General features: G+C 41.1%; 1 protein-coding gene across 3 annotated transcripts in view; it reads right to left on the bottom strand.

Annotated features, from left to right (window-relative positions):
- Nucleotides 1–5,618: 5,618 nt before the first annotated feature.
- The window catches only part of tmem94 (transmembrane protein 94), a 57,025-nt gene continuing 39,329 nt past the window's right edge, over nt 5,619–23,314 (bottom strand). For 2 of the 3 annotated variants that reach the window (XM_034193665.1, XM_034193667.1), the window contains 19 exons: nt 18,553–18,777; nt 18,087–18,399; nt 17,721–17,894; nt 17,442–17,544; nt 15,924–16,132; nt 15,488–15,669; nt 15,123–15,255; nt 14,359–14,474; nt 14,041–14,140; nt 13,151–13,259; nt 12,597–12,786; nt 12,436–12,513; nt 11,465–11,550; nt 10,565–10,646; nt 10,229–10,392; nt 10,027–10,121; nt 9,247–9,340; nt 8,839–9,009; nt 8,288–8,360 (listed from right to left, as the gene is read on the bottom strand). In XM_034193665.1, the coding sequence (XP_034049556.1) occupies nt 8,288–8,360; nt 8,839–9,009; nt 9,247–9,340; nt 10,027–10,121; nt 10,229–10,392; nt 10,565–10,646; nt 11,465–11,550; nt 12,436–12,513; nt 12,597–12,786; nt 13,151–13,259; nt 14,041–14,140; nt 14,359–14,474; nt 15,123–15,255; nt 15,488–15,669; nt 15,924–16,132; nt 17,442–17,544; nt 17,721–17,894; nt 18,087–18,399; nt 18,553–18,777 (2,697 nt within the window). Of the gene's footprint in view, nt 8,361–8,838; nt 9,010–9,246; nt 9,341–10,026; nt 10,122–10,228; nt 10,393–10,564; nt 10,647–11,464; nt 11,551–12,435; nt 12,514–12,596; nt 12,787–13,150; nt 13,260–14,040; nt 14,141–14,358; nt 14,475–15,122; nt 15,256–15,487; nt 15,670–15,923; nt 16,133–17,441; nt 17,545–17,720; nt 17,895–18,086; nt 18,400–18,552; nt 18,778–23,314 lie in introns of all 3 variants that reach the window. The other variant, XM_034193666.1, reaches the window with a different exon arrangement.

The raw sequence follows: 23,314 nt of genomic DNA, 5'->3' as shown, positions 1-23,314 counted from the left end.
GATTCCTGGGTGATGGGCACCTGCCAATACCCACTGCGCAGGTCCAGTGAAGAGAACCATGAGGAGCCGGACACCAAATCCAGGGTCTCATCAACTCGGGGAAGGGGGTAACAGTCTTTTTTTGTCACCTTGTTTAGGGGCCTATAATCCACGCAAAACCTCCACCTTGAGCTATTCTTTTTAGGGACCATGACCACAGCCGAAGACCATGGGCTGTCTGAGGGCTCGATTATGCCCGCCTCCAGCATGGCTTGAACCTCACGATCAGCAGCCTCCTGTCGAATCATAGGCAAGCGACGGGGTCGCACTTTGATGGGCCGTGCATCCCCAGTGTCAATGTTGTGCTCCGCCAGGTGTGTGAGGCCCACTTCATTGTCACTGAGTGCAAAAATGTCCTTAAATTCCCACAGAACCTGCCACAGTTCTACCTGCTGCCGTTCATCCAGACCAACGCAGCTTCCTTGCCAGATACCCCGGATGGCCTCCCCGCGATCCACTGGGGCATGCAGCGGAGCTAAAACATCTGCAGACAGCACAGCTGGGGTGAGTGGTGTGGACGGGCTGGGCTGGATCTCATCCAGATGAGGAGTGGCTAGCTCTGAATGTGCAGCAGTGCATGAGGTGGGTGCCGCCGGGAGAACCTGATTGTAGTGCAGGATTAGTGGGGTAGTCTGCCCTCCCGGCAAGATGAGCATACCTGCCCCGAGGTCCACTACACACCCTGTGCTTCTGAGAAAGTCCAGGCCCAAGACACATGGGTCTTTCACCTCAGCCACCCATGCCGAAAAAGTCACTGCCAAACTCCCTACTGTGAAAACAAATGTTCCTCTGCCCTTCATTTCAGCCGTCTGACCAGTCACTGTCCGCAGCCTTACTGACGTCGGCTCTAGAACGGTCCCTTCTGGGACGACATCAGGTCTCACCAATGTGGCAGTAGATCCCGTATCCACGAGGGCTGGGCAGGAAACATTTCCAATCAGCACAGGAACATGGCAGCGGTCACCCACCTCTGTCCAGCCCACAGTCTCTACCGCATCAGCATGCGGATCCCGGTGAATGGTTGACGGGGTCCGTGTCATCCGGGCTACACGGACCCTTTCCCGTTTCCCTGCTGACCTTTAGGTTCTAGACAGCGACGGAGCATGTGTCCTGGCTTGCCACACCCCCAACAGACAGCAGGCAGGTTGTGTTGCACTCCGCTCACACTAGGTCCCACTGACAGATTTTTCACAGCACGTACCAGCTCCTCTACCCACACCGGTCTCTGTTCTGGCAGCTCTTTCACAGTGGTAGCCATCACTGGTGTAGGTGTTGACGGCTTTATGGCACAGGTGGCGACCTCCCTCTCTAGGGCCAGTTCAAGCGCCTCAGCTAGTGTCACGGGGTGGGCGAGCTGTACGTGTAAGCGCAGCTCCACAGGTGTCAGGGCATGGATGAACTGGTCACAGACTAGCTCATTCAGGATTGTGCTTGGCATTCCTTCATATGCGCGTCTGCCCAAGCTCTCAATCTCATGTGCCAGGGATCGCAGGGGCTCATCCGGCCGCCTGACACGGTGTTTAAACTCACACCGCAGGGAGTCTTTCAGATTAAAAAGTCCAAAGCGTCTCTGCAGAGCTCCGACCAACATAGAGTAGTCCCCTCTCTCCTCTGGGGTCAGGAGCAGGAGGCAGTCTGCAGCTTCCTCTGTCAATGAAAGTGCCAGCTGCACGGCTTTAATCTTCTCAGACCAGCCCGCAGTGGCTGCTAACAGTTCGAACTGTGCCTGGTAAGCTTCCCAGCTCCCTCTGCCGGAGAACAGCGGTGTCGTGGAGCGGGTGACAAAGAGCTGCTGGGCACCGCCATCTTTGTTAGTCTCAGGTCCCGCGCTGCATTCAAGAGTGGGCTGCATGGCGTCCCGACGGCGGGTAACAGTGCTGTCCAGCCGCTGTGAACTCCAGCACTCCGAGGCAATCACGGTGTTTTCTGGAATGTCTATTGCGCATTCATCGGCCTCCTTCTTTACCTGCAGCCGGGCACTCGAGCTAGAGGACATCTTCTCCCCCCGCTTAAAGCAGTGGCTCATGCAGTGGGCAAATTCCGAGCTTCTGACACCAATGTAATATCCTCGCTGCAGTGAGTCAGCCAAGGACCATGGTTCTCTTTCAGAGCTTTTATTTTTAACACACCAAAGACAACAGAGTTGCTGTTGCAGCCACAACTCACGCTGACGACACCTTCCCTTTTTTCTCTTCCTCCTCACCACACCCTCACTCCCCCTCCCAACTCGAGAACAGTTAACCCTTGCGTGACAACGTGAACATTAAAACTATGATCATTACAATACTTATATTCAATGTTGGGTAGGATTACTTTGAAAGAATACATGTGGATTACATGTATGTACGTACATACATTTGGATTACATTTCAAAGTAATCCTACCCAACCTTGGTTATATTCATAGATCATATCTTTACAGTGTTCTGAACATTCAGAAAGCTCAGCTTGTTCTGAACATTTTGATCTGCAACAAATAGGCATTATACTAAAAAAGTATTTTAAAAGAGAAAATTCTTAAGGTATGGTAAAACAAACAAAAAAGCAACAAAATGCCCATTAGGGCAAAGAGAGGCTAGAGTTCAGCAGGTTTATAGCTCAGCAGGAGGAAGCACAAATGTTCCTGAGCCATGTGGTCCAAGCCCTGAGATGTTGGTGACATTTCAAACCTGACACATAATCAAACACGCCATTGCAAGGGTCAGTGGGGTCGTGGGTGATCTCACACCAGCACCAGACGCAGTGTTTTTGGTAGATGCCTTTGATGGTGGGTAGCTGGATTCCAATGATGCGCTCAGTAGCTTTTGCCGCCAGCAGGTCAGAAGCATTGGTTACAGCAATTGTGCAAACAGTTGGTTAGAATAAATGTGTAAATAGAAAGCAAATGTATGAGCAGTGGATTAGAGCAAATGTGCAAACAGCAGATTAAATACGCAAATAGAACTCAATTGTCCAAACAGATTTGTGCACTGTAAATGTGCAAATAGAAAATGGTAAAATTTTATGCATGTCAACCCCCCCCCCCCAAAAAAAAAACAAAGACATACTACATACATTGTAAGATGAAGGTAAACATACATATATCGAGGGGGTAAATTATGAGGACGTTTATTGGTTTGGACTTTAATTGTTCGATTTTGTGTTCAGTTGTTTCTCAGCATTCAGATTACGTGATGACAAATGAATATGCAGCTGTTTGAGCTGCTGAACTGTGTTTCAGGTGCAGCTATAAAGTGCAGCACTGTGGTTCCACAACCAAAATAAAAAAAATAAAATAAAATAAAAATCACTTGGAAATTTGACTGATCTCAAATAAATTTTTTTTTAATTATGTAGTCAGTTTTTTAATGGTTACTTTAAATATAGTTGAATTATAATGACAAAGTGTGTGCATTAACATATTTTATTGATCAAAAATTTTCTTAAGTAATGTTAAAATATATATATACGTATAAGTACTTTTGATCATTTCTTGCAGTCCCAGATACGGTCTGAACCTTCACACCTACCTTCATCGTGTGCTTAGTGCTGAACTGATGAAAATGCTGATCCAGATCCTCTGATGTCTTGGAAGGGGCAAAAATAAATAAGTAAATAAATAAACATAAAAACAATAAAAATGAATGAAGCAGTTTTCTGTCATGAGTTCATCCTAGCAATGATTGACAGCTGTCAGGTTACCTGTCTGAGGTCAAAGTTCACAGACGTCTAACTAAACATTGCTGCTGCACTAGTTATAGCAACACACGTTGTGATGTCACACTAGTTTGACCAATCACAAAGTACCCTGTCACACAGGTGATTCAGACAAACATCCTTCCAGAAAATAAACAAACCCACAAAACAAGCAGTTTGTGTTGAGTTGTTGAGATAGTTGACTTATGAATGTGACATTTCACATCACTATAGCCAACACAGCATGGAAACCCCTTGGAACCTGGATGGCAAACACTTGGTCCATTCCTACCTCTATAAAATAACGAAGCATCTCTCTCTCTCACACACACCTCACCTTCAGGCGCCGACATCACATCAGGTCAGACGACCGATCGAGGAACATAAAACAAGCCACTTGATGATTTTGGAACGTCTTTAAGTTGAAGCAAATCCAGATGAACATGGAGAACAGGTATGTGTGGTCTGGAACCGGGAACCTTCTGTAACAAGCACATTCGTCACACGCACCAACGTGAAGCTACTATAGCAATTGTTATTCTTGTCTATATCAATGATGTTAGGATGTGACAGTGTGAACATCATTTAGCACTAAAGTGGGATGGGGATCTGAAAAAAAAGAGGTTGTGATCCACTGGTTTGGACATTTGGTTATGCCTCAAAGCTGTAATGATGCTCTCCTGCATTCTGATCAAAATTTTATCATGTCTATTAAAAATATAGCTTTAAACAGTATTCTAGAGAAATATGTCTCACTTTCAGAGGACTAAGATTGTTCTGAACATTCTGATGTGCAATGCAGGGGAATTTCTGAAGGTGTGGTAAAATCGAGATTATACGCTTCAGCTCTAAGGATTAACATGACCACTGGACTTTGAGTCACTGGATGCTCAGCTGCACCTTGCCAGTCTTTGCGTGTTTGGCAATTCCTTGTTTTATTTGCCATTATTGATAGTTTGTCCAAAGCAGATGGTCACCTTTCCGAGTCTGGTCTGCTTGAGGTTTCTTCCTACAATCAATAAAAAACACCTGAGGGAAATTTCCTGGGTGGGTAAGGTTAGAAGTAGCCCTTCTGAAGTACCTTGGGGTGACTCATGTTGTGATTTGGTGCAATATAAATCAATGGATTTGAATTGTGAATGTGCAGTTTGTAGCTGTCACTTTGTGGAATTACTTTTTTCCCCCGACCCCAGAGAAACAATCCCTCAGGTCCAGCAGCTTGGACCTTCACAGGGACATCAAGTGGTAGATGTTGTCAAAACCTGAAGATCCACAATTGAATGTTCCAAAGACAATGCATGGTCACACTATGGGGAATTTAATCATTTATGATAAATGAAGGAAAATAATTTTGGCCCATAGAACCCTGTGCTGTTTCATTTATCGGTTGGCTTCTTCTTAATTCAGGTATTTTGTAAATCACAAAACATCTTCTGGCAGGATATCTCTTCAGAAAGGACTTTGGTCTTGTTTATTTAATAACATGGGTTCTAAATATTGCCAATGACCTATTACAACAGGGAGCCACGCCCCTGACCACACCCACAAGTTTAACTTACAGGTTAAATGGGGTTTAATAAAGTCCCCGTGAGCCTACGATACACTAAGTTTTGTGTCTCACTGAGCCAGGACTTTCTAGCGGTGCTGCAGAAGCCTGACTGGTAGAAGTTCACCGTACTGGTCACAGTCTTCTGAAACACCTGGAGTCATAATTATTAAACAGGAAAAATCAGCACCTTATCACTGCTGTGCAACCACTTCCTTCACTGTTTGTTTGCTTGAATGGTTGTAAATAAGCATTCAGTCATGAGATGACAAACAAAAATGCAGAATCAGTAAGTTAGTAAGCTGTTTGGAAGTTAAAAAAAAAAGGTAAAAAATACAATTAGTATGAACACAACCATCTAAATAAATTCATATTTATTAATGAGACAAATCTGCCAAAATTCCAGAACACAGACACTTTAAAAAAATACAAAATATACATTTGTGTAAAGAGGCTTCATGTCATCACATGTTTGTGAAAACTGGATCAAAATGCAGAGTGAGACGGTTTTCCCAGGGACCCATTTCAGGCTGGACCCGAGTCCGTCTGAATTAAAGTCCAGAGTAAACATTTACGCATCGCCAACTGTAAAACGTGTCATTACAGCATTTGTCTTAAAAAACAAAACAAAACAATAATAATAATCAGTGGTTTAATTTTTGGACATCAAAGTCACCATCGGTACATAAAAAAAACGTAGTTACATAAAATAAAATTAAGTTTCTAACTGAATAAATAAAACAGGCACGTGTGAAAATGAGCACATTTTATAACCACCACCCTCCTTTTTTTCAAGTCAGAAGTTGCGATTCCCCCCACCCAAAAAAGTAAAATTATAATGTCATTAGTGAAACTTTAAACTGCCAAAGATTTACAGAATGAGTACATTGTGTGCACGGTGCCGACTGAACCAGGCTGAATGAAAAACTTGACCTTTGGAATTCATTTTGTGGTTATTAGTGTTTCAACCCAAACTAAACATACATTCACATTAACAGCTGAAGTGAGCTGAACTTTAAAGTTTCATTTTGATTGACACATGATCACATTCATGTTTGTACGTGCCGTGCATTAGCTCACAGCAGCCAGTCGCGTTCACAGGAATCTGATATGAATCAGAGACCACGTGCGTAAATGAAACTTAACTGATATTTAAGTTGGGGGGGGGGGGGTGTCTACAGTAATCACAAAAGATTGTCACAGGCAAAAAATAAAGTCAAGCTGCAGTCACTTCAGCCGTGAACGTGGACGCAGCCCAACAGTATCCTGAGCTGTGGTTCATCTCCACGGATCAATGTAGCATTGAGGCTGAGAATGAAGGCAAATTAAGCATACAGTATGAAGCACCTTTCAGATGGTTGCGGATGACCGTCACCAGAACTTTCTGTGAAACGTCCATGATGCAGCCACATTTCTGCGTCCACAATTCTTAGAGCAGGACTGACCTCAACGATTACGACTGAAATGTAGCTGCAAAAGGAACATCAGATGATCAGAAAACCACTGTTGAACATTTTAGAAGTGTTGGAGCTGCACTGAAATGTGGCAGGTGACACAGACACACACCAGCTACAAACTATACATCACCATTCAGTTAGATCAGAGCTGACGCCACGCCCCCTTCACCAACAAGCATGCACAGAGGCACAAGTTTACGTCAAACTACAGGAAACAGATGGAAATATTATTTAGTGTAAAGTGTTGTCCTTCAGCGTTTGTCTGGGCTGTGACCTCATGACCCCTTAAGAAGGGCTAGTTAAGAAAGGGGGCAGGGCTTAAGGCATTTCTCTAAATGAAGGCGGGACCGGTCCGATGAAGCTCGCGCATCATCTCGAACTAACAGCGGAGCGGGTATGTGTAAAATATCATCACGAATGTGCATTTAATTGTAAAGGCACCACATTTTGCAGACATTGTCTGAGATATATATAAATACAAAATAATTAGTCACCATGACATGCATTTTTTAATGAGCGGGGGGGTGGAGAGGAACAATGCATTTGTGGTTCAAATGGATTGAGCGTGTAAGAAAATTACACTTCATGTATCAAACGGACATGAATGACGTGTTGTCTTCTGTTTCCTTCCACGTGGAAGTCCACTGATTCTAAAAATTTTTACAAACAACTGGTGTGTTATCTACATTTTTTTTGTATGTTATATATCCAACAATGTCTGTGCAAAATTTGGTGTATTCACCATAAAACGCCTGATCATATCCGACCCACTATAACAGAAACAGTGCCCTCTGGTGGCTGTTGAAGCTGCCTGCAAGAGATTTGGTTTTGTTCTGCATATAATCAAGTTCTAACTTTATCATAGTTTGGACTTATAACTGTAAAGGTTTTGCCCTTTTTGCCCTTTGACCAAAAATCATTTGTTGTTTTTTGTTTGTTTGTTTTGGCTTCAGCGCTAACGACAAAGTTTCTTCCCACTCCTTGTTTTTTTTACATTTCACTCACCAACATCAACCATCACCAGTTTGGACATTATGAGAGGCAGGAAGAGCTCAAAGCGTTCCTCGGCTCCTGTACCGTTCGAGGCGATCTTGTAACACAGCACAGGAAGTCGTGCGGACGATGTAGAAAACGTGAAGCTGCCATCGCTGTTAAAATCCCACAGACATGTGACAGCGAAGAAGAAATGAAGCTGCTACGTGATGAATGCTTAAAGCATGCGCGGGACAATCGTGAGAAGCATCATGGACATCTCTCGGTGCTCAACCCAAAGAATAAAAGTTGCGGCGATGAACCAGAACTTCTTAAAACATTCCTCATGCCTTTAAAACAAACTCAAATCTGACAATAAATACTCAACTATTTTTTGGCTCTTTTTCATTGAAAACCAGAAACAAACACTTTGGAGTTTTGATTCTTACTGATATAAAACCGCTAAATCAACTGAAACCCATTAAAATGCCACCGTGCCTTTTGGTCAAAATGTGCGCCACCTGCTGGTGAGAGGCAAGGTTATGAGTGTGAGGAGGTGGGACTCTTTCCTGCTTTACGGTACCATCAGCAGGAATGCTTCAGAATGGAGAGTTCATTCCCAGCTTTGTTTCAAACTGCAGCTTCTGCCTCTTCTGGTAACGAACCCGGACCCTGAAGTCGACAAATGAGAGCAGACCAATCAGAGCACACGATAGTCAGATGTGGATCCAAGAAGAGATCGCAGTGCAAATACAGTGCCAAGCTTTGCATTCTCTCACAATACATTTCGTATTCTCACATTATGTGTTTTGGTGCAGGAATGATGCCTTCATTTTGCCATGATGTGTTGCTTAGCAACAGCAGTGTTATTTCACAGTAAGCTTTTGTTACTGGGCACGCTTGGTGGTACGTTCCCATTGTGACCTACAGCACGCAAAGGTTATGTGACCAATAAAATGCTGACAAAAGACTTCATATTACTGCTTTTTTTTCCTGAATGTGCTGCTGCCAACAAGTAACCACAGGCTTTAAAACAGACTTTTCTATGTTCAAGTTTTGACCTTGGCTCGTGACCATGTGTGTCTCAAACTCAAATCACTCTGGAATCATCAGATGTAGATTTTAAAACGCAAAGTTATAATTTTCATACCTTATCTCGTGAAGCTTCACGACTTCGTTGACCACTACCACCAGCAGCGGCGACACGGAGACCAACAACCAGGCCAAAAGTGGAATGTCACCCAGGTTAAAGGTCAGGATGCTGGCGTGGTCTCTCCAGAGTTGGTAGTCCACAGTGGCCTGAACAATCTGACCAAGTAAACTGTACAAGGGTGAGAGGGTTAATGATTTCAGGAGAAGTGAAAGTTAAATTAACCACATTGTGACGCTGTACGTTTGCCTGTCTGCATGTAGACAGTCAAGGCGGAGTTTTAGAAAAAAGATGCAGTATAACTGACTAACAGTAGATTGTCACTGTGCTGTTTCCTGGTGTGTGTGTTTTGGAGACTTTATGAATGCATGCGCCATTTTAACATAGACAAAGGTTGTGGCCACTTACATGACGATTACGATGAGGCACCACCAGGTGTTGCTGAAGGGACTCTTCATCCACAGAGGCTGAGAACGATGCACGTAGCTGAGAGAAATCACCACTGCAAGCAACAAACACAACAATAACTCATATCAGTGTGACCTAAAAGAAGAAAAGCAGTACTTTGTGCACTTTTCACGCTCACACTTCATTGTTCTTTTCCTGTCAAAATATAATAAACAGAGTGAGGTTATGCAGCAATGCAATGCCAACGTTCTAACAGTGGCACCGAAAAGCTCCGCCCAGCAACTCATGAGTGGCTCAGCTCTCGGATTTATTGCACTGAATGATTTCTTTGACTTTTTGAAGATTTCTTCTGACATTTTGCTGTTTTTGAGTTACTGAACATGAAGCTGAAACAAAGAATTTTCCAAATGTATTCCTGTTCTGTGTTCCTGGTCTTCAATTATTCTACAATTTAAAAATAAATAAAATGCACAAATCAGTAAAAAAGATATTTGAAATAATTTCCATAAATGTATCCATTGTCTTGTATATTCGCCTGAGCTGCAAATTTGACCTTGATCCCATCCAAAATTAAATCACTGATTCCCATTCATGCACCCAATGTGCACACATAAAAATACATCTGCATAAAGACAAAGATGATCACAAGAGCATGCGCCTCTGGTAGCTACAAATTTAAGCTTTTAAATTGTTGGTGGATTGACAAACAGCACCCTCTGATGGCATTTCATTGCTTCACGCTGACTATTTTTACGGCATAACACGACTGTGCGGTCGTACCTGTGTGCAGGACGAGGAAAGACGCCATGACTTTCTGAGTGAGCAGCAGGCCGTTGGACAACTCACCGAACCAACGCGGCGCATTCTCGGAAGAGCTGCGTTCACACAAACAACATGAAATGGCTTTTTCCACATTTTAAAAGAAGGCAGTCAATTGAAAATTCATGCCCTCTATAAAACATTCCGAAGAGGCATTTCCTGCCTGACTGTGAAGATGTGACTGCAGGTCACGATGGAGTTGTCATCCCGGGTTAAGTTTCTGCTTCGCTGGCAGACTTCCTGCAGGGTGAAACCGAAGGCCAGCAGGTAGCAGCACATCGTCAGGCCAAACTTGACCAGGAAACAGCCGAGGAAGTAGTTCTGGGTCTGACCACAGACGAGAAGAGAACAGAGCAAAAATTCAAACAGTTTCTATGGTCACCAACATGCAGCATGAATATAAAGATGCAGGCCCGCGGCTCATCTCTGTCCACGTCCACAACCATTATGAGGTACATCAATATAAATAAAGTATTTGTGGAATCTGACGTGTTCTTACCTTCTTCGGAATGCCATCGAGATTCTTTCCTGTAGCCACTGACATCACTGAACTGTCGGGTGGTTTCCCTAAAAGCGATGCACTGTGGGCAAAAACACAAAATACCCAATAATAAATAGTAGTTAGAGACCAATGCTACACATAGCAAATAAGTTTCAGGGCAAAAACGCCATCTTGATTCTGGACTTTTAATTTATTTATTTTTGTTTAATCATGACACATGCTGTTGCAGCAACATAATGAGAAACAAGACCAAATTTAGGGGGAAATGTTGCCAAACTATTTTTAGTGCCTTCATTTATTTATTTTGTTTATCCTTTGGCTGATACCTGACGATGACACACTCCTGGAGAACAAATGCACCTTCTCCCGCTTTCTTTTATTGATAAAGTTTATCTGACAAGTTTTCTGTAATCTTCTCATTCTGTTGTTAACTTCGTTTTTGAAACACATTTTACAAACCCTTTACACCTTTTTTGTTGGTACATTTTTAAAGTCTACAACTCTGTTAAGGCTTAATATATTTACAAAAACAACTAATAATAAAAATAAGTGACCATTGATGCTCTTGAAGGTCGTGCACTTAAAGATTTTTCCACGCTGCTCTGTTAGAAGTGAAAATTTGGTAATGCAAATAACTCCAAACCTTTTATTTATTTTAAGGAGTTGGTTAATCATTTATTCTACAATAACTTGTGGTTTCTGTGTCTGTTGACTCAAATAAAACAGTGTTCTTTTTCCCCAAAACACATTAAATTTGCAGCACTTAAAAAATGGGTTCAGCTGTTTTAAAAAAAAAGGACCTGAACCATGAACACAGATCAGGAATCACTGCATGGTTTTGCCCCAAAACATGTCATCACTGAGGCCTTAAGTAAAGTCTAAAGGTGAATGTTTGACCTTAGCAGCGGCGAACTGAAGCAGGACAGCCACAGGATGTCAGTGGTGTTGATGGGAGGAGGAAGCTGAGCCAGACAAGCTAAGAACTGGGAAAAGGAGCAGAGAGAATCACATTCAGGACAAAAACCATCAAATCACTATTTCAAATCATAATCTACCTAATAAATCTATAAAATCTCATCTTAGAACTATTTAAAAATGTATTTATCTAAAACAAAACTTCACACGCGTAATAAACCAGAACAAGATTTGCTATTAGTTCTTGAAAAGCAACAAACTGTTCACAAAGCAGGCGATTTGTTTTTTCTTCTTCTTCTTGATTGACTCAAAAAACAGATGCCTAATTTTCACCCAAAGCCACATAATGATCGCTGAGAAACCGTGACTTCTGTCAACTGGAAATGGTTCTTCTAACTAAATTTAAACATCAAGAAGTGTAAGCAGACAAACTTTTTCAGCTTTTCAGTTTATCTTTAAAAAATAAAAACAAACAAAAAAAAAACCCTTATTATTATTAAGTTTTGTTTTCTCATAATTACATGTCAGTAATGATTAACTTTGTCATAATTAACAAAATACTATTTAACATATCTGATTGTCTTAAAAATGTAATCAGAAGTGATAAAACAAAGACTTGGAATTTAAATCATGTTATTTTTCGCAAAGTGTCTGCAGGTACGGAAGCTGTGTCCCAGAACACAAGATCTTCAGGTACGAGAAGTAGTAGAAGCAGAGAACTGCAAGAAACATTTGTACACACACGGAGAAGAATTTCACATCTTGTGGATCGCGGTTAAAGTTACGGTTAACTTAACGGCTGCATCCGACATGGCACAGGTGTTGTTGCGTGACGACAACCAGCCAATCAGCGGCATTCCATCTGCCGCGCCTGTAGCCACTGCCTGCTCCTCATTTATCTGTCCTAGTAATGAATGAAGAGACGCCGTGCTTGAGTTTGGAGAAGGTCTCACCTGAATGATGACCACACTCAGCTGGCACTGCAGGAGGAACAGGAAGCACTTGCGGATGCCGTAGGCTGTGTGTCGTGCCTGAAAATAAAAACTGGCACACTAATGATGACTGACAGCAGCGGCCATTTGTGACGTGTTGAGCATGCGTGAGCGTTTCTAACCTGCTCTATGAGTCTGACCATGCTGACGCTCTCGCCTTGGTGGAAGGTGACGGAACAGCCCAGACTGTTGAGCTGACCCGAGAGTCTCAGAGGAGACAAACCTTCAACGGCGCAGTTAAAGCCGCCACCCGTGGCATAGCCAAACGTCTCCCAGGAACACTGAGACGGGTAGAGAGGGTCCAGAGCAATGCTGCAGGAGGTGAGCGGACCAGGATTAACAAAGAAGACCGTTCCAACAGTCAGAAATTTTATTATAGAGGAGCTGATGGTGTTCATCCAACTTCATTTCAAACCATGAGAGTGAAAAGGCAAACACTGTGCAACACAACTCCACAGAATTTACAGCTGTAAAATCAATCAAAATATATCAACCATCTCATAAGATGGAATTCATTTTAAAGAACAAGACTGGAAATCAAAGGAACAAGCTGGCAAAATGAGTTCCTCCAACAATCAGGTTATTTTCCCTCCACTGGTCTGTGGTCAGCAGGAGAGCATGATAAATTACCAAGTGATATTTAAAAAGTCTTTAATAAAAATGACCGAGACAATACCTGAGGTTGCTTTGGAGAAATAGTCGGCTGTTGCGGAAGTTGGCAGAGCTTCCCAGACAGCAGGTAACTTCTCTGTTCTCCTGCATGATCTTCATCATCTCACACATCGCTGTGAAAACAACAAACCCACGACATCACCACAGAGACGCAGCTCTCAGGTCAGATCAGATAATCAGAGCACACTGTCGCGCCAAGCAATGACGATCAGAAGCAGCAGACAAAGATGACAGTAGAACTGTAGCACTGTGAAGAGAGAATGGATTATTGAGAACCCATAATTAATTGCAACAGTTTTTTAAAAGTCAAAAAAAAAAAAAACAACAAAAAAAAAACTGCCCCGTCTTTGTGTATCTTATCACATCACGATGACCTATAGGTATGTCTTGGTGGCTTTGTGACTCAAGTATTCCTGAAGATACTTGAGGTGAAAAATGTGACCATGGACCAGCACCACAAAGCTCACCAGACTCCGCCCAGAAACAACCAACAAATGAGAACAGAGGCACTTCATCTTTAGCAGCATGTCCATATTTTGGAATAACAATGAAATCGCACAACATGCCCTCAATTTAAAGGGGATTTTGGCACACTTTTGGTTGTAACAAGCACACTGAGGCAACACCACAAAATGTTTTCAGACTTCTTGGCATATCATACTGGAATCATAACCTATCTGTCAAGCTTCTTACTGATGTCGGAAATCTGGCTGACATTCTGTCAGGTCAAGCTGGCATTGTGGTGTTGTCTATCAACATTGCAGCAGTGTAGTTACGGCACCGCAGTGGTGTCGGGAAAATACATTCAGAAGGTCACTTTTTCAAGCTAAATAGTGATGGACTTTCACAAACTGCAGAAAAGTCTTTAAAGTGTAAACTGTATTAAAAACTCACTGTCAGGCGTGCAGTCAGTGAAGAGTGGCACCAAAAGAGGCACATTGTCAATGTTCTTCAAGTGAGGACGAACCTGGTGAATCCCACGAGGCAGCTTGGCCTGATAAGTGCAGGGAAAGAAAACATTTATTCACAGACGCCATGGAGATGAACAGAAGCCACAGTGGAAGGGCAACCAGACTGCAATGACCCTCCTCTGATTAAACTTTTATTAAGTAATGGTTCACAATTTGTAAAATCTTCTGGTGTACATCAGGGACCAGTCATGGGCCCTCTTTTGCTACAGATACTCAGCTTTTGGATAAACATCAGAGTTACCCTGTTACAGTCCTCCAGGAAGCTGGGGACATCACTGTCTGTGGGCTGGAAACTGGCCAGGTCCGAGTGGGCTTCCTCCTCTGGCAGCAGTGGACCCTCAGCTTCATCACGTGAATCTGCAGCACAGACCAAAAGGTCACATCAGATCAGGTTTGGGAGCATGTACTGGTGTTGCATGTACCAACAACATCTGCAGCTACGAGTAGCCACGTGATAGTCATGTGGCTCCTATAATTTAATGATTTTGCTCAACTGCACTTCTAACTCTCCAGCATAACAATAAAAAGTGTAGTTATTTTTGTTCACAAAAATACCAGAAAACTAACTTGCTTCTTAATTAAGATGTAACTACACAGTAGATTTTGCTGAGTAAAATTTAGTCTGCTGGGATAACATTTGGTCCCAGTCTAAGTAGAGTAAAATACACTCTACTATAGAGTGAAATTAGCTCTACAGTCTTGTCAAATCAAGTGTTTTTACTCCAATAAGAGTTGATTTTACAATGTTATAGAGTTGATTTAGCACTGCAATTTTTAACTCAAGTATTTTGTGACAGTGGTCGGTGCAAACATGCCTACTGTGGGGCCTTTTACACAGATCCTGAAATTTTCAACAAGAACTACTGAATCATTTTGGTCACAGAAAGTTTTTGATCCTGAAGACGTTATGGAATAATAAAGAAATAAAAAACACATTCTTTCCAGTACAGCTGTTGCACTCATAAAGTGGATGATGCGTTAAGTGTCTGACTACTGATGTGGTACCTTGGTTCAGGTCTTCATGCAGCGAGCCGTGACCTGGGCTAGAGGGCGCTCCATCACAGGGACTATCCCCATTTGGAGTCAGAGAGATGTGACAGTTCCAACCTGTCTCTAAACCCATCTTCTCTGCAAAAACCTGCACACACAAGAAATAAGCACATTCCTGTCGTAAACCAGTACAACAAAAATTATTTGATATCTTTTGAATCATTGAATATATTGTTTAAAATTTGTAAATATTTTCAGACCTGACCTGGAAACAAATTTGTTTTTGTTTTAAATTGTAAAATAAAAGGGGCTTAAAGGACACAAAAAAGATGACACCAAAACAGCTGTAGTATTTTACACTTGATGTATCAAAAATTCACCTTGCTGCGGAGTTCGTCTTCCATGGAGAAGTAGACAAAGCGAATACAGGCAGTGACCAAGGCATCGATAAGTCGGACAGTGTCTAACCTCGCCTGGAACTGGGATGACACCATACCCATGAAGATCTGTCCACTGAGGGCCTGGACGCAGTCCTCACGTTCAACACCCTCACCAATGCCCTCTGGTGGAAGGGAGGGAAAATATTACTGACCTCTCATTGGCCACAGCAGCACGATGTCACTCCAGAAAATGGAAAAGACACACCATCATGCCAGTCTGGATATTCACTAAACAGAATGATCTTGCATTGATATCTTATCAGCCAAACCAATTCAGTATGGTTCAAGGGATCATTTTATTGATTAATAAAATGATCAAAATCGCAAAATATGAAACACTTAAAACCGGTCTGACGTCAAAAGAAAAATGCATTACCGTCAGAGCTCCAGCTGTTCCTGCAGGAACCGTGTTTGATGGGTGTGGTGGAGGGCAGCTCCATTCCAGAGAAGAGACCTGGTCCAGGAGCCAGCTCCACACATTTTCCATTCAGCTGACTGGACAGCGACACTTGCATGGGTTTGTAGGCGAAAGCTGAACAGTAACCTGACAGACAGGCACGCTGGTAAAAGTCCAGAACCTTTTTCCTGTGGAAAGACAGGAAAAAGATTTTTCATTTAAAAATCTGTATTAACAAATTCTACAATATTTTCAATAATACTACTTTCAAGGTACTTTCTTTTGGTATAATGTCAATGTGTTGCACATGAAAATGTTGAGAACAACCTCAGCTTTCTGAATGTGAGACATATTTATCTAGATCACTGTATAAACATATACTTTTGCTCTAAAGATGGAAATATGTTTTTTGAAATTCTTCAAATCTTTGGTCCATCCATCCATTTTCCATACCTGCTTACTCCAATTAAGGGTCACAGGGGGGCTGGAGCCTATCCCAGCAGTCAAAGGGCGTGAGGCAGGGTACACCCTGGACAGGACGCCAGTCTGTCACAAGGCCAAATCTTTAGTGAATATATATACTTTTATTCATGCAGATGAACTGCTTTGGTTTAGAACTGGGTTTGCCAAAGGCTTCAGGTCACAAAAGTAGTGTAATGTATGAAAAAAACAAAACAAAACAATGTATACTAAATTAAAAAAAAAAAAAAAATGCACCGTGCAGTGCAGCAGCGCCATCTGCGGGGAACTACACAGCAGAGATCTGGAACATTCCAAAATGGTACATTTGTAAAATAATACCTTTTAGCAGTCTGCTGCTCTTGTCACATAATTCCTTTTTGGATGAATAAAATTCATTTGTGATAAGACTCGTCAAAAAATTTCCATTGCTGTCTTGAGGGGGGAAAAAAAAAACAGTCCTGATGGAAATAATCCCTCCATGTGTATTCACACAACTATTTTCTTTGTCTCTAAGATTTAAAAAAAAAAAACTGAGGATTTTTAGGTTGACAGGACTGTCCTTTTAGAGCAAATGAGCCTTTACTGGTGTGTTTAAGTGAGGATCTGCCACTAAAAGATGCTGCAGCTGAGTGGAGCCTATCGCAGCAGGCAGAGAGAGGAGACAGACCATGTAACATTCTCCAGACAGTAGGATTGGCTGTGTCAAAGATTGTCTAGAGAAGAGATCCATTTTACAGATGAAAATATATAGCTTCAAACACTTCGAATTAAGTTTCTGTGGCCTTCAGTCTCTGATCTATTAATAGAAACATGAAGAAAAAGTACACCAGTGGGTCCATGGATCTCAGAGGGTTCACAATCAAAAACTGGAGTGAAAATGAACATCAAAAAGAACAAACAGTGGAGGCAAGTTTGAGGGCGAAGGCTGTCATTGATTGGCAGTACCCCCGAGCAATGTCAGGCAAGGATAACCCCACGCTATGAGAACAAAGTGGAACTGTTTGGTACCATTCAGCTAACATCACATTAGAGTACCTGTCAGAACCTGAGAGAGGGTAGATATCAGTCCCATCCCAGAAGTCAGTGCAGGCCTCCAGGATAAGGTCGGCTGATCCATGTGACAGCATCTGGACGTGGTCTACAAAAGAGGTAATTTTAAAGCAAATTATAAAACAATGAAAGTCAGATGATTCTTTAGTCTCACAGAAAAACAATGAACCAAAACGTATGCGGTAGATATTGCAGAAGAGCATCCTGAACTTTCACATTTCTACATTTATTTCACCATCAAGTTTCCAGTGGGTGTGAACTCACTGGAGGAAGAGTCCCGTACAAACAGGGAGATAAGATGGGAGATGGGAGGTTGGCGTTTGGTGAAGTAATGTAGCCGGCGTGAAGCAAACTCTTTGGTCTTCTCTCCAGATGGCAGCTGGTACAGAGCCAAATGATTCTCCTGTTTGAAGAGCTCCCTCGCACCAGGAGTGAATCCTGATTTATGGACACAGTGGAGAAAACCAGTTACTATACCACAATACTGAAAACTCCATTAGGAAATATGAAACTGCAAGGAAAATCTTACACACAGTGCGAGACCTTTACCTCACCACAGTACAAGGATTAACGTAACTGCAAGTTTGGAGCAACACAAAAAAAGCTTTGTTTCCATCATCTCCTGCTCACCTATGAGCCTGGACAGCTCGCACAGCCCCCAAGGTACGTAGACGGGCATCACGGTGCCGTGGCTCTCCTGTAGTGCCAGGTTGCACAGGTGATCAGAGAAGCGGCACAGCTGCTGGGTGATGCTAGCATTGCAGAGATTCAGCATGATATTAAGGCCCAGCGGTTTAAGGGAGGGCAGGTGACACTGCCAGGAGAGATCATCAAACTGGATGCTAGCCGGGTTCTGCTGGTCCTGTGAAAGGCTCAGCATTTCCAAGTGGTAGTCGCACACAAAATCCTCAGCTTCTGCATCTGGGCAACCCATTGCAAAGTCCTGCAGACAATAACAGAAATCACTTCACATGCCGTCAGGATATTTCTGAAATCGTCACAGAAGGAAAACACTGGTTTTATGTGTTTGTGTGGGTTATGAAAGGATGGATGTTACGTTCACAGTGGCAGACAGGTTGAAATCAGAAGCCTGTACCTGGGTCTGATCGTCCTCGCCTCCTTCAGTGTCATGGCTGAAGCTCACATTGGACCCAGAGTGGTGCTTGGTACGGGTGCTCGGCACTTGTTGTCCAGAGCGCCGCAGCTGCAGTGTGTCAGTCGAGGGAGCTGTGTCATGTGATGTTTCGCTGGGCTCTGGCCCTTCCCCCAGCTGGACTGAAGGCTCATTTTGCAGACAGAGCAGTGCCTCTCCCTCTTGGGCCTGTACAGACATCTTTAGTCAGAATCAGCTACACCAGAATTTTCAGTGGCTATCGGCGAACTACAAATATGATTTGGACATCATGAATATTTGGCTCGAGTAGAGTTGTGCTAAAAATCATGTGGCACAACTACAGGAAGAGTCAAAATGAATGAGCAGATTCAGACAAAATGTCAGAAGGTTGGCTGTAAAATCTGGAATAGAAATCCTTAAATTTTGGGGTGGGTCTATACAGGGGTGGGGTTAGTCCTATTTTCTAACAAAGTGCATTAAATTTGGGGGTTTTACCAGATTAAGACTGTAGAGCAGGTAGGCCAGTGAGATAACGAGTTGGGCAACCGCCTGGAAGACATTGCCAGCTCTCGCTACCTCAGCAGAGCTGCCAGCATCAGCAAAGACACATCCCACCCCAGCAACCACCTGTTTTAACAACCCCCAGAGCGATCACTGCACTGAACAATAACAAATCACTCTAATCTGCACCTTTCAAATTTTTTGTGCAATATCTGTAAACCATGTGCCATTTTCCTGTGCAATATGATTCCACAGTTGTATATAATTCTCATTTTACTTGGTCCACATTTTATTTAACCTTATGTTTATATTAGTTGTACATATAGTCTGAGTAATTTACCGTTAAATTTCACTATCTTTTATACTGACTAAAAATCACTCGCACCACAGAAAGCACCTTTTTGGGGTTGCATTCAAATCTCGTTGTAATGCAAATTACAATGACAATAAAGGCAATTCTGATTCAATATATAGACCTGAAATCAATTCCTAGTTACACCACCAGTCTGCAATTGAGGCGGGGGAACCTGTGTCAGACTGGCGTCCCGTTCAGGGTGAGTTGTGTAGTATATACTCTCATTCATTTCACAATACAGAATTACCAGTTCCAATGGGCCTCAAAGACTGCATAGGACTTACATCTCTTCTTTGATATTAAGAGACAGCACAAAGACATGGACACTAACCAAATATTTGGACAATGTTGGACCTGGTCTGAAATTGGTACCATTTTATTGTGGAAAGGAAAGCATCATGACACTCATTCAAACTGAGGTTAACTCGGCTTATAACACTTTTTTGAATAAATTTTTGACTCTCTATGATCAATGTTGCCCTGTGAAATCAAACTAAATCAAACAACAAGCTAAAACCAACCCATGGATGACAAGCAGTTTAATTAATGCCTGTAAAAGAAAAACTGGCTATACAGGGTATTTATTAAATAAAGAACAATCGAAACAGGAAATAAATATAAAATATATAAAAATAAGTTGACATGTGTATTAAGAAATTGTAAAAAGATGTATTATAAAACACAACTAGAACAAAACAAGGGAAATATTAAAGGTCTCTGGAATGTAATAAATAGTGTCATCAGGAAAAAGGAGAACCGTAGTACCTTGCCGGACTATTTCACTGACAGTGATAAAAAGATCTATAACAACGAAGAGCTAGTAAATGCATTTAATCATTATTTTGTCAATATAGGGCCAGAATTGGCAGCTGAAATAAAAATGCCATATTCAGCCTCAGAAATAGGTATTGAACAAGTAAACTCAAATTCATTCTTTCTATCAGCAACAGACGAAATGGAAATAATAAACACTGTTAATGAATTGAAGGCAAAAAAATCAGTAGATTGCAATAAGTTGGACACTACAATAATTAAACAACTCATTAATGAAATTGCAAAACCTCTAAGTCATATCTATAACTTATCTTTTATTAATGGAGAGTTTCCAAGTCAAATGAAGATTGCCAAAATTACACCTATATATAAAAGTGGAGATAAGTATCTATTCTCAAATTATAGACCTATATCTGTGTTATCTCAATTCTCAATTTTAGAAAAACTATATACAGTACAGTTAGATCAATACATTGAAAAGTTCAAGATATTAAACGATAACCAGTATGGTTTCAGAAAAAAATAGATCAACAACTTTAGCTTTAATTGATTTAGTGGAAGAAATAACAAATAATATTGATAAAAAGAAACATACAATAGCGATCATTGACTTAAAAAAGGCATTTGATACTATTAACCACAACATATTATTACGTAAATTGGAAAAAATTGGCATAAGGGGTATTGCACTAAATTGGCTCCAATCTTATTTAAACAACAGGCAACAATATGTACAAATAGGAGAATATAAATCTTTGTTTAAACAGATACATTGTGGAGTTCCACAAGGGTCCGTTTTAGGACCTAAACTTTTTTTAATTTATATTAATGACTTGCAATTCATCTCTGAAAAACTGAAATTTATCCTCTTTGCTGATGACACGATAGTATGTTCTGGGGAAAACCTGGAACAACTTGTGATCGAAATGCAAATAGAAATTATTAAATTAAAAAAATTGGTTTGATAGTAATAAATTGTCACTTAATATTTCAAAGACAAAATTAATGCTCTTTGGAAACCGAGAAATGAAAACAAAAGTAAATCTTAAAATTGACATGGTTCCTATTGAATTGGTTAACCAACATAGATTTTTTAGGAATAATAATCGATCACAGGATGTGCTGGAAACCCCACATTGCTAGCATACAATCCAAAATGGGCAGAAGTATTTCCATAATGGGGAAAGCCAAACATTTCTTAGATCAGGAGTCCTTATATATTATTTATTGCACATTAATATTACCGTATATTAGCTATGGCATTGAAGTATGGGGTAATACATATAAAAGTAATGTAGACACACTTTTTAAGTTACAGAAAAGGGCAATAAGAATCATCCATAATGTAGGCTTCAGAGATCATACGAGTACACTGTTTTTACAATCCAAAATACTAAAATTTAGAGATCTTGCAGAATTTAAAACTTTACAAATTATTTTTAAAGTGAAACAAAACCTACTATCAGATAACCTCCAAAAATTGTTTAGTGAAAGAGAGGGAGATTACAATCTAAGAAGGAAATATAATTTAAAAAAAACAGTATGCTCATACAACAATGAAACAAATGTGCCTTACGAGACATGGGGTGGATTTATGGAATAACCTAACTGAGGACATCAAAGTATGTACTACAGTACATCAATTCAAAAGAAATTTAAAGCTCAAAATATTAAAAAAATATGAAACTGAATAACATAATTCTTAGTATACATACAGGTGTGCATGTTTGTGGATCTAAACTGTTATATTATTTGGGCATGACGAACGTATGGGAAATATGAATGCACACGAGTTGCCCATGATACATGTGTGTGTGTGGGGGGGGGGGGGGGGGGGGGAACAAATTAATATATCATCAAGTTTAATCGAATATAGGTAAATGTGCGTGCATGCATGCATGGGCTGGGTGCCCATGGGTGCATGTATGTGGGTTAAAAGTGTTATACTGTCAAATCTCATTGAATCTAGTGTGTGTATTGGTGTATGCAAGGGTATTTGTGTATAGAGGTAGTGTATTTATGTAAATACATGTTGATATGTATAATGCAAGGTGTGTGTTTATATAGGTATATATGATCTCAAATTTTTTTTTATTTATTATTGTCTGCGTAGTCGAAAATAAAACATGTGAAAGGGGGTAGAAAATATAAGTTTTACTTCATTCTACTCCCTTTGAGTAATGTACGGATTTTCAAAGATGAATGTGCGCAATGTATAAATGTTTTTAACTTGCTCAATAAAGTATTCATCATCAAGTGGTTTCTTTAGTCTAAGGTGAAGTGTCCCAATGCTTGCTCTAGAGGTTTATAACAATAATTTTCACATTTTACTGAAGAAAAAAGTTACCATATTTTCTGGAGTATAAATTGAACCTTTGTTCTGTATGTGGAACTCTCATTTTAAGCAGCATTCCCCTGGGGGTGAGTTTAACAACAGACAGGAACTCATTGTGGCGCATGTGCACACCACAGCATGTGCTGTTACTTAACATAAGGACTGTTAAATTAAAAAAAAGAACTAGATAGATAAATTAACATGCAATAGACAGCATACTGGATGTTGTTTTACTTTTTTAAAATTAAAGATTTATGTTTTTAAAATAGCTTTTTTTTTTTTTTGCTGAGTCTGGTTTTTATGTACACACTTACAGTGGGGTAAAAAGTATTTAGTCAGTCCCTGATTGTGCAAGTTCTCCAACTTAGAAAGATGAGAGAGGTCTGTAATTTTCAACATAGGTACGCTTCAACTGTGAGAGACAAAATGAGAAAAAAAAAAAAAAACAATCCAGGAAATCACATTGCAGGATTTTTAAAGAATGTATTTGTATATTATGGTTGAAAATAAGTATTTGGTCACCCACAAACAAGCAAGATTTCTGGCTCTCACAGACCTGTAACTTCTTCTTTAAGAAGTGCTTCTGTCCTCCACCTGTTACCTGTATTAATGGCATCTGTTTGAACTCATTATCTGTATAAAAGACACCTATCCACAGCCTCAAACAGTCAGACTCCAAACTCAACCATGGCCAAGACCAAAGAGCTGTCGAAGGACACCAGGAAGAAAATTGTAGATGTGCCACAGGCTGGGAAGAGTAAATCTATAATAGTAAAGCA

The sequence above is a fragment of the Thalassophryne amazonica genome, chromosome 18 (genome assembly GCF_902500255.1).
Source record: "Thalassophryne amazonica chromosome 18, fThaAma1.1, whole genome shotgun sequence".
Taxonomy (NCBI): domain Eukaryota; kingdom Metazoa; phylum Chordata; class Actinopteri; order Batrachoidiformes; family Batrachoididae; genus Thalassophryne; species Thalassophryne amazonica.
This window is presented reverse-complemented; position numbering and strand designations above follow the sequence as displayed.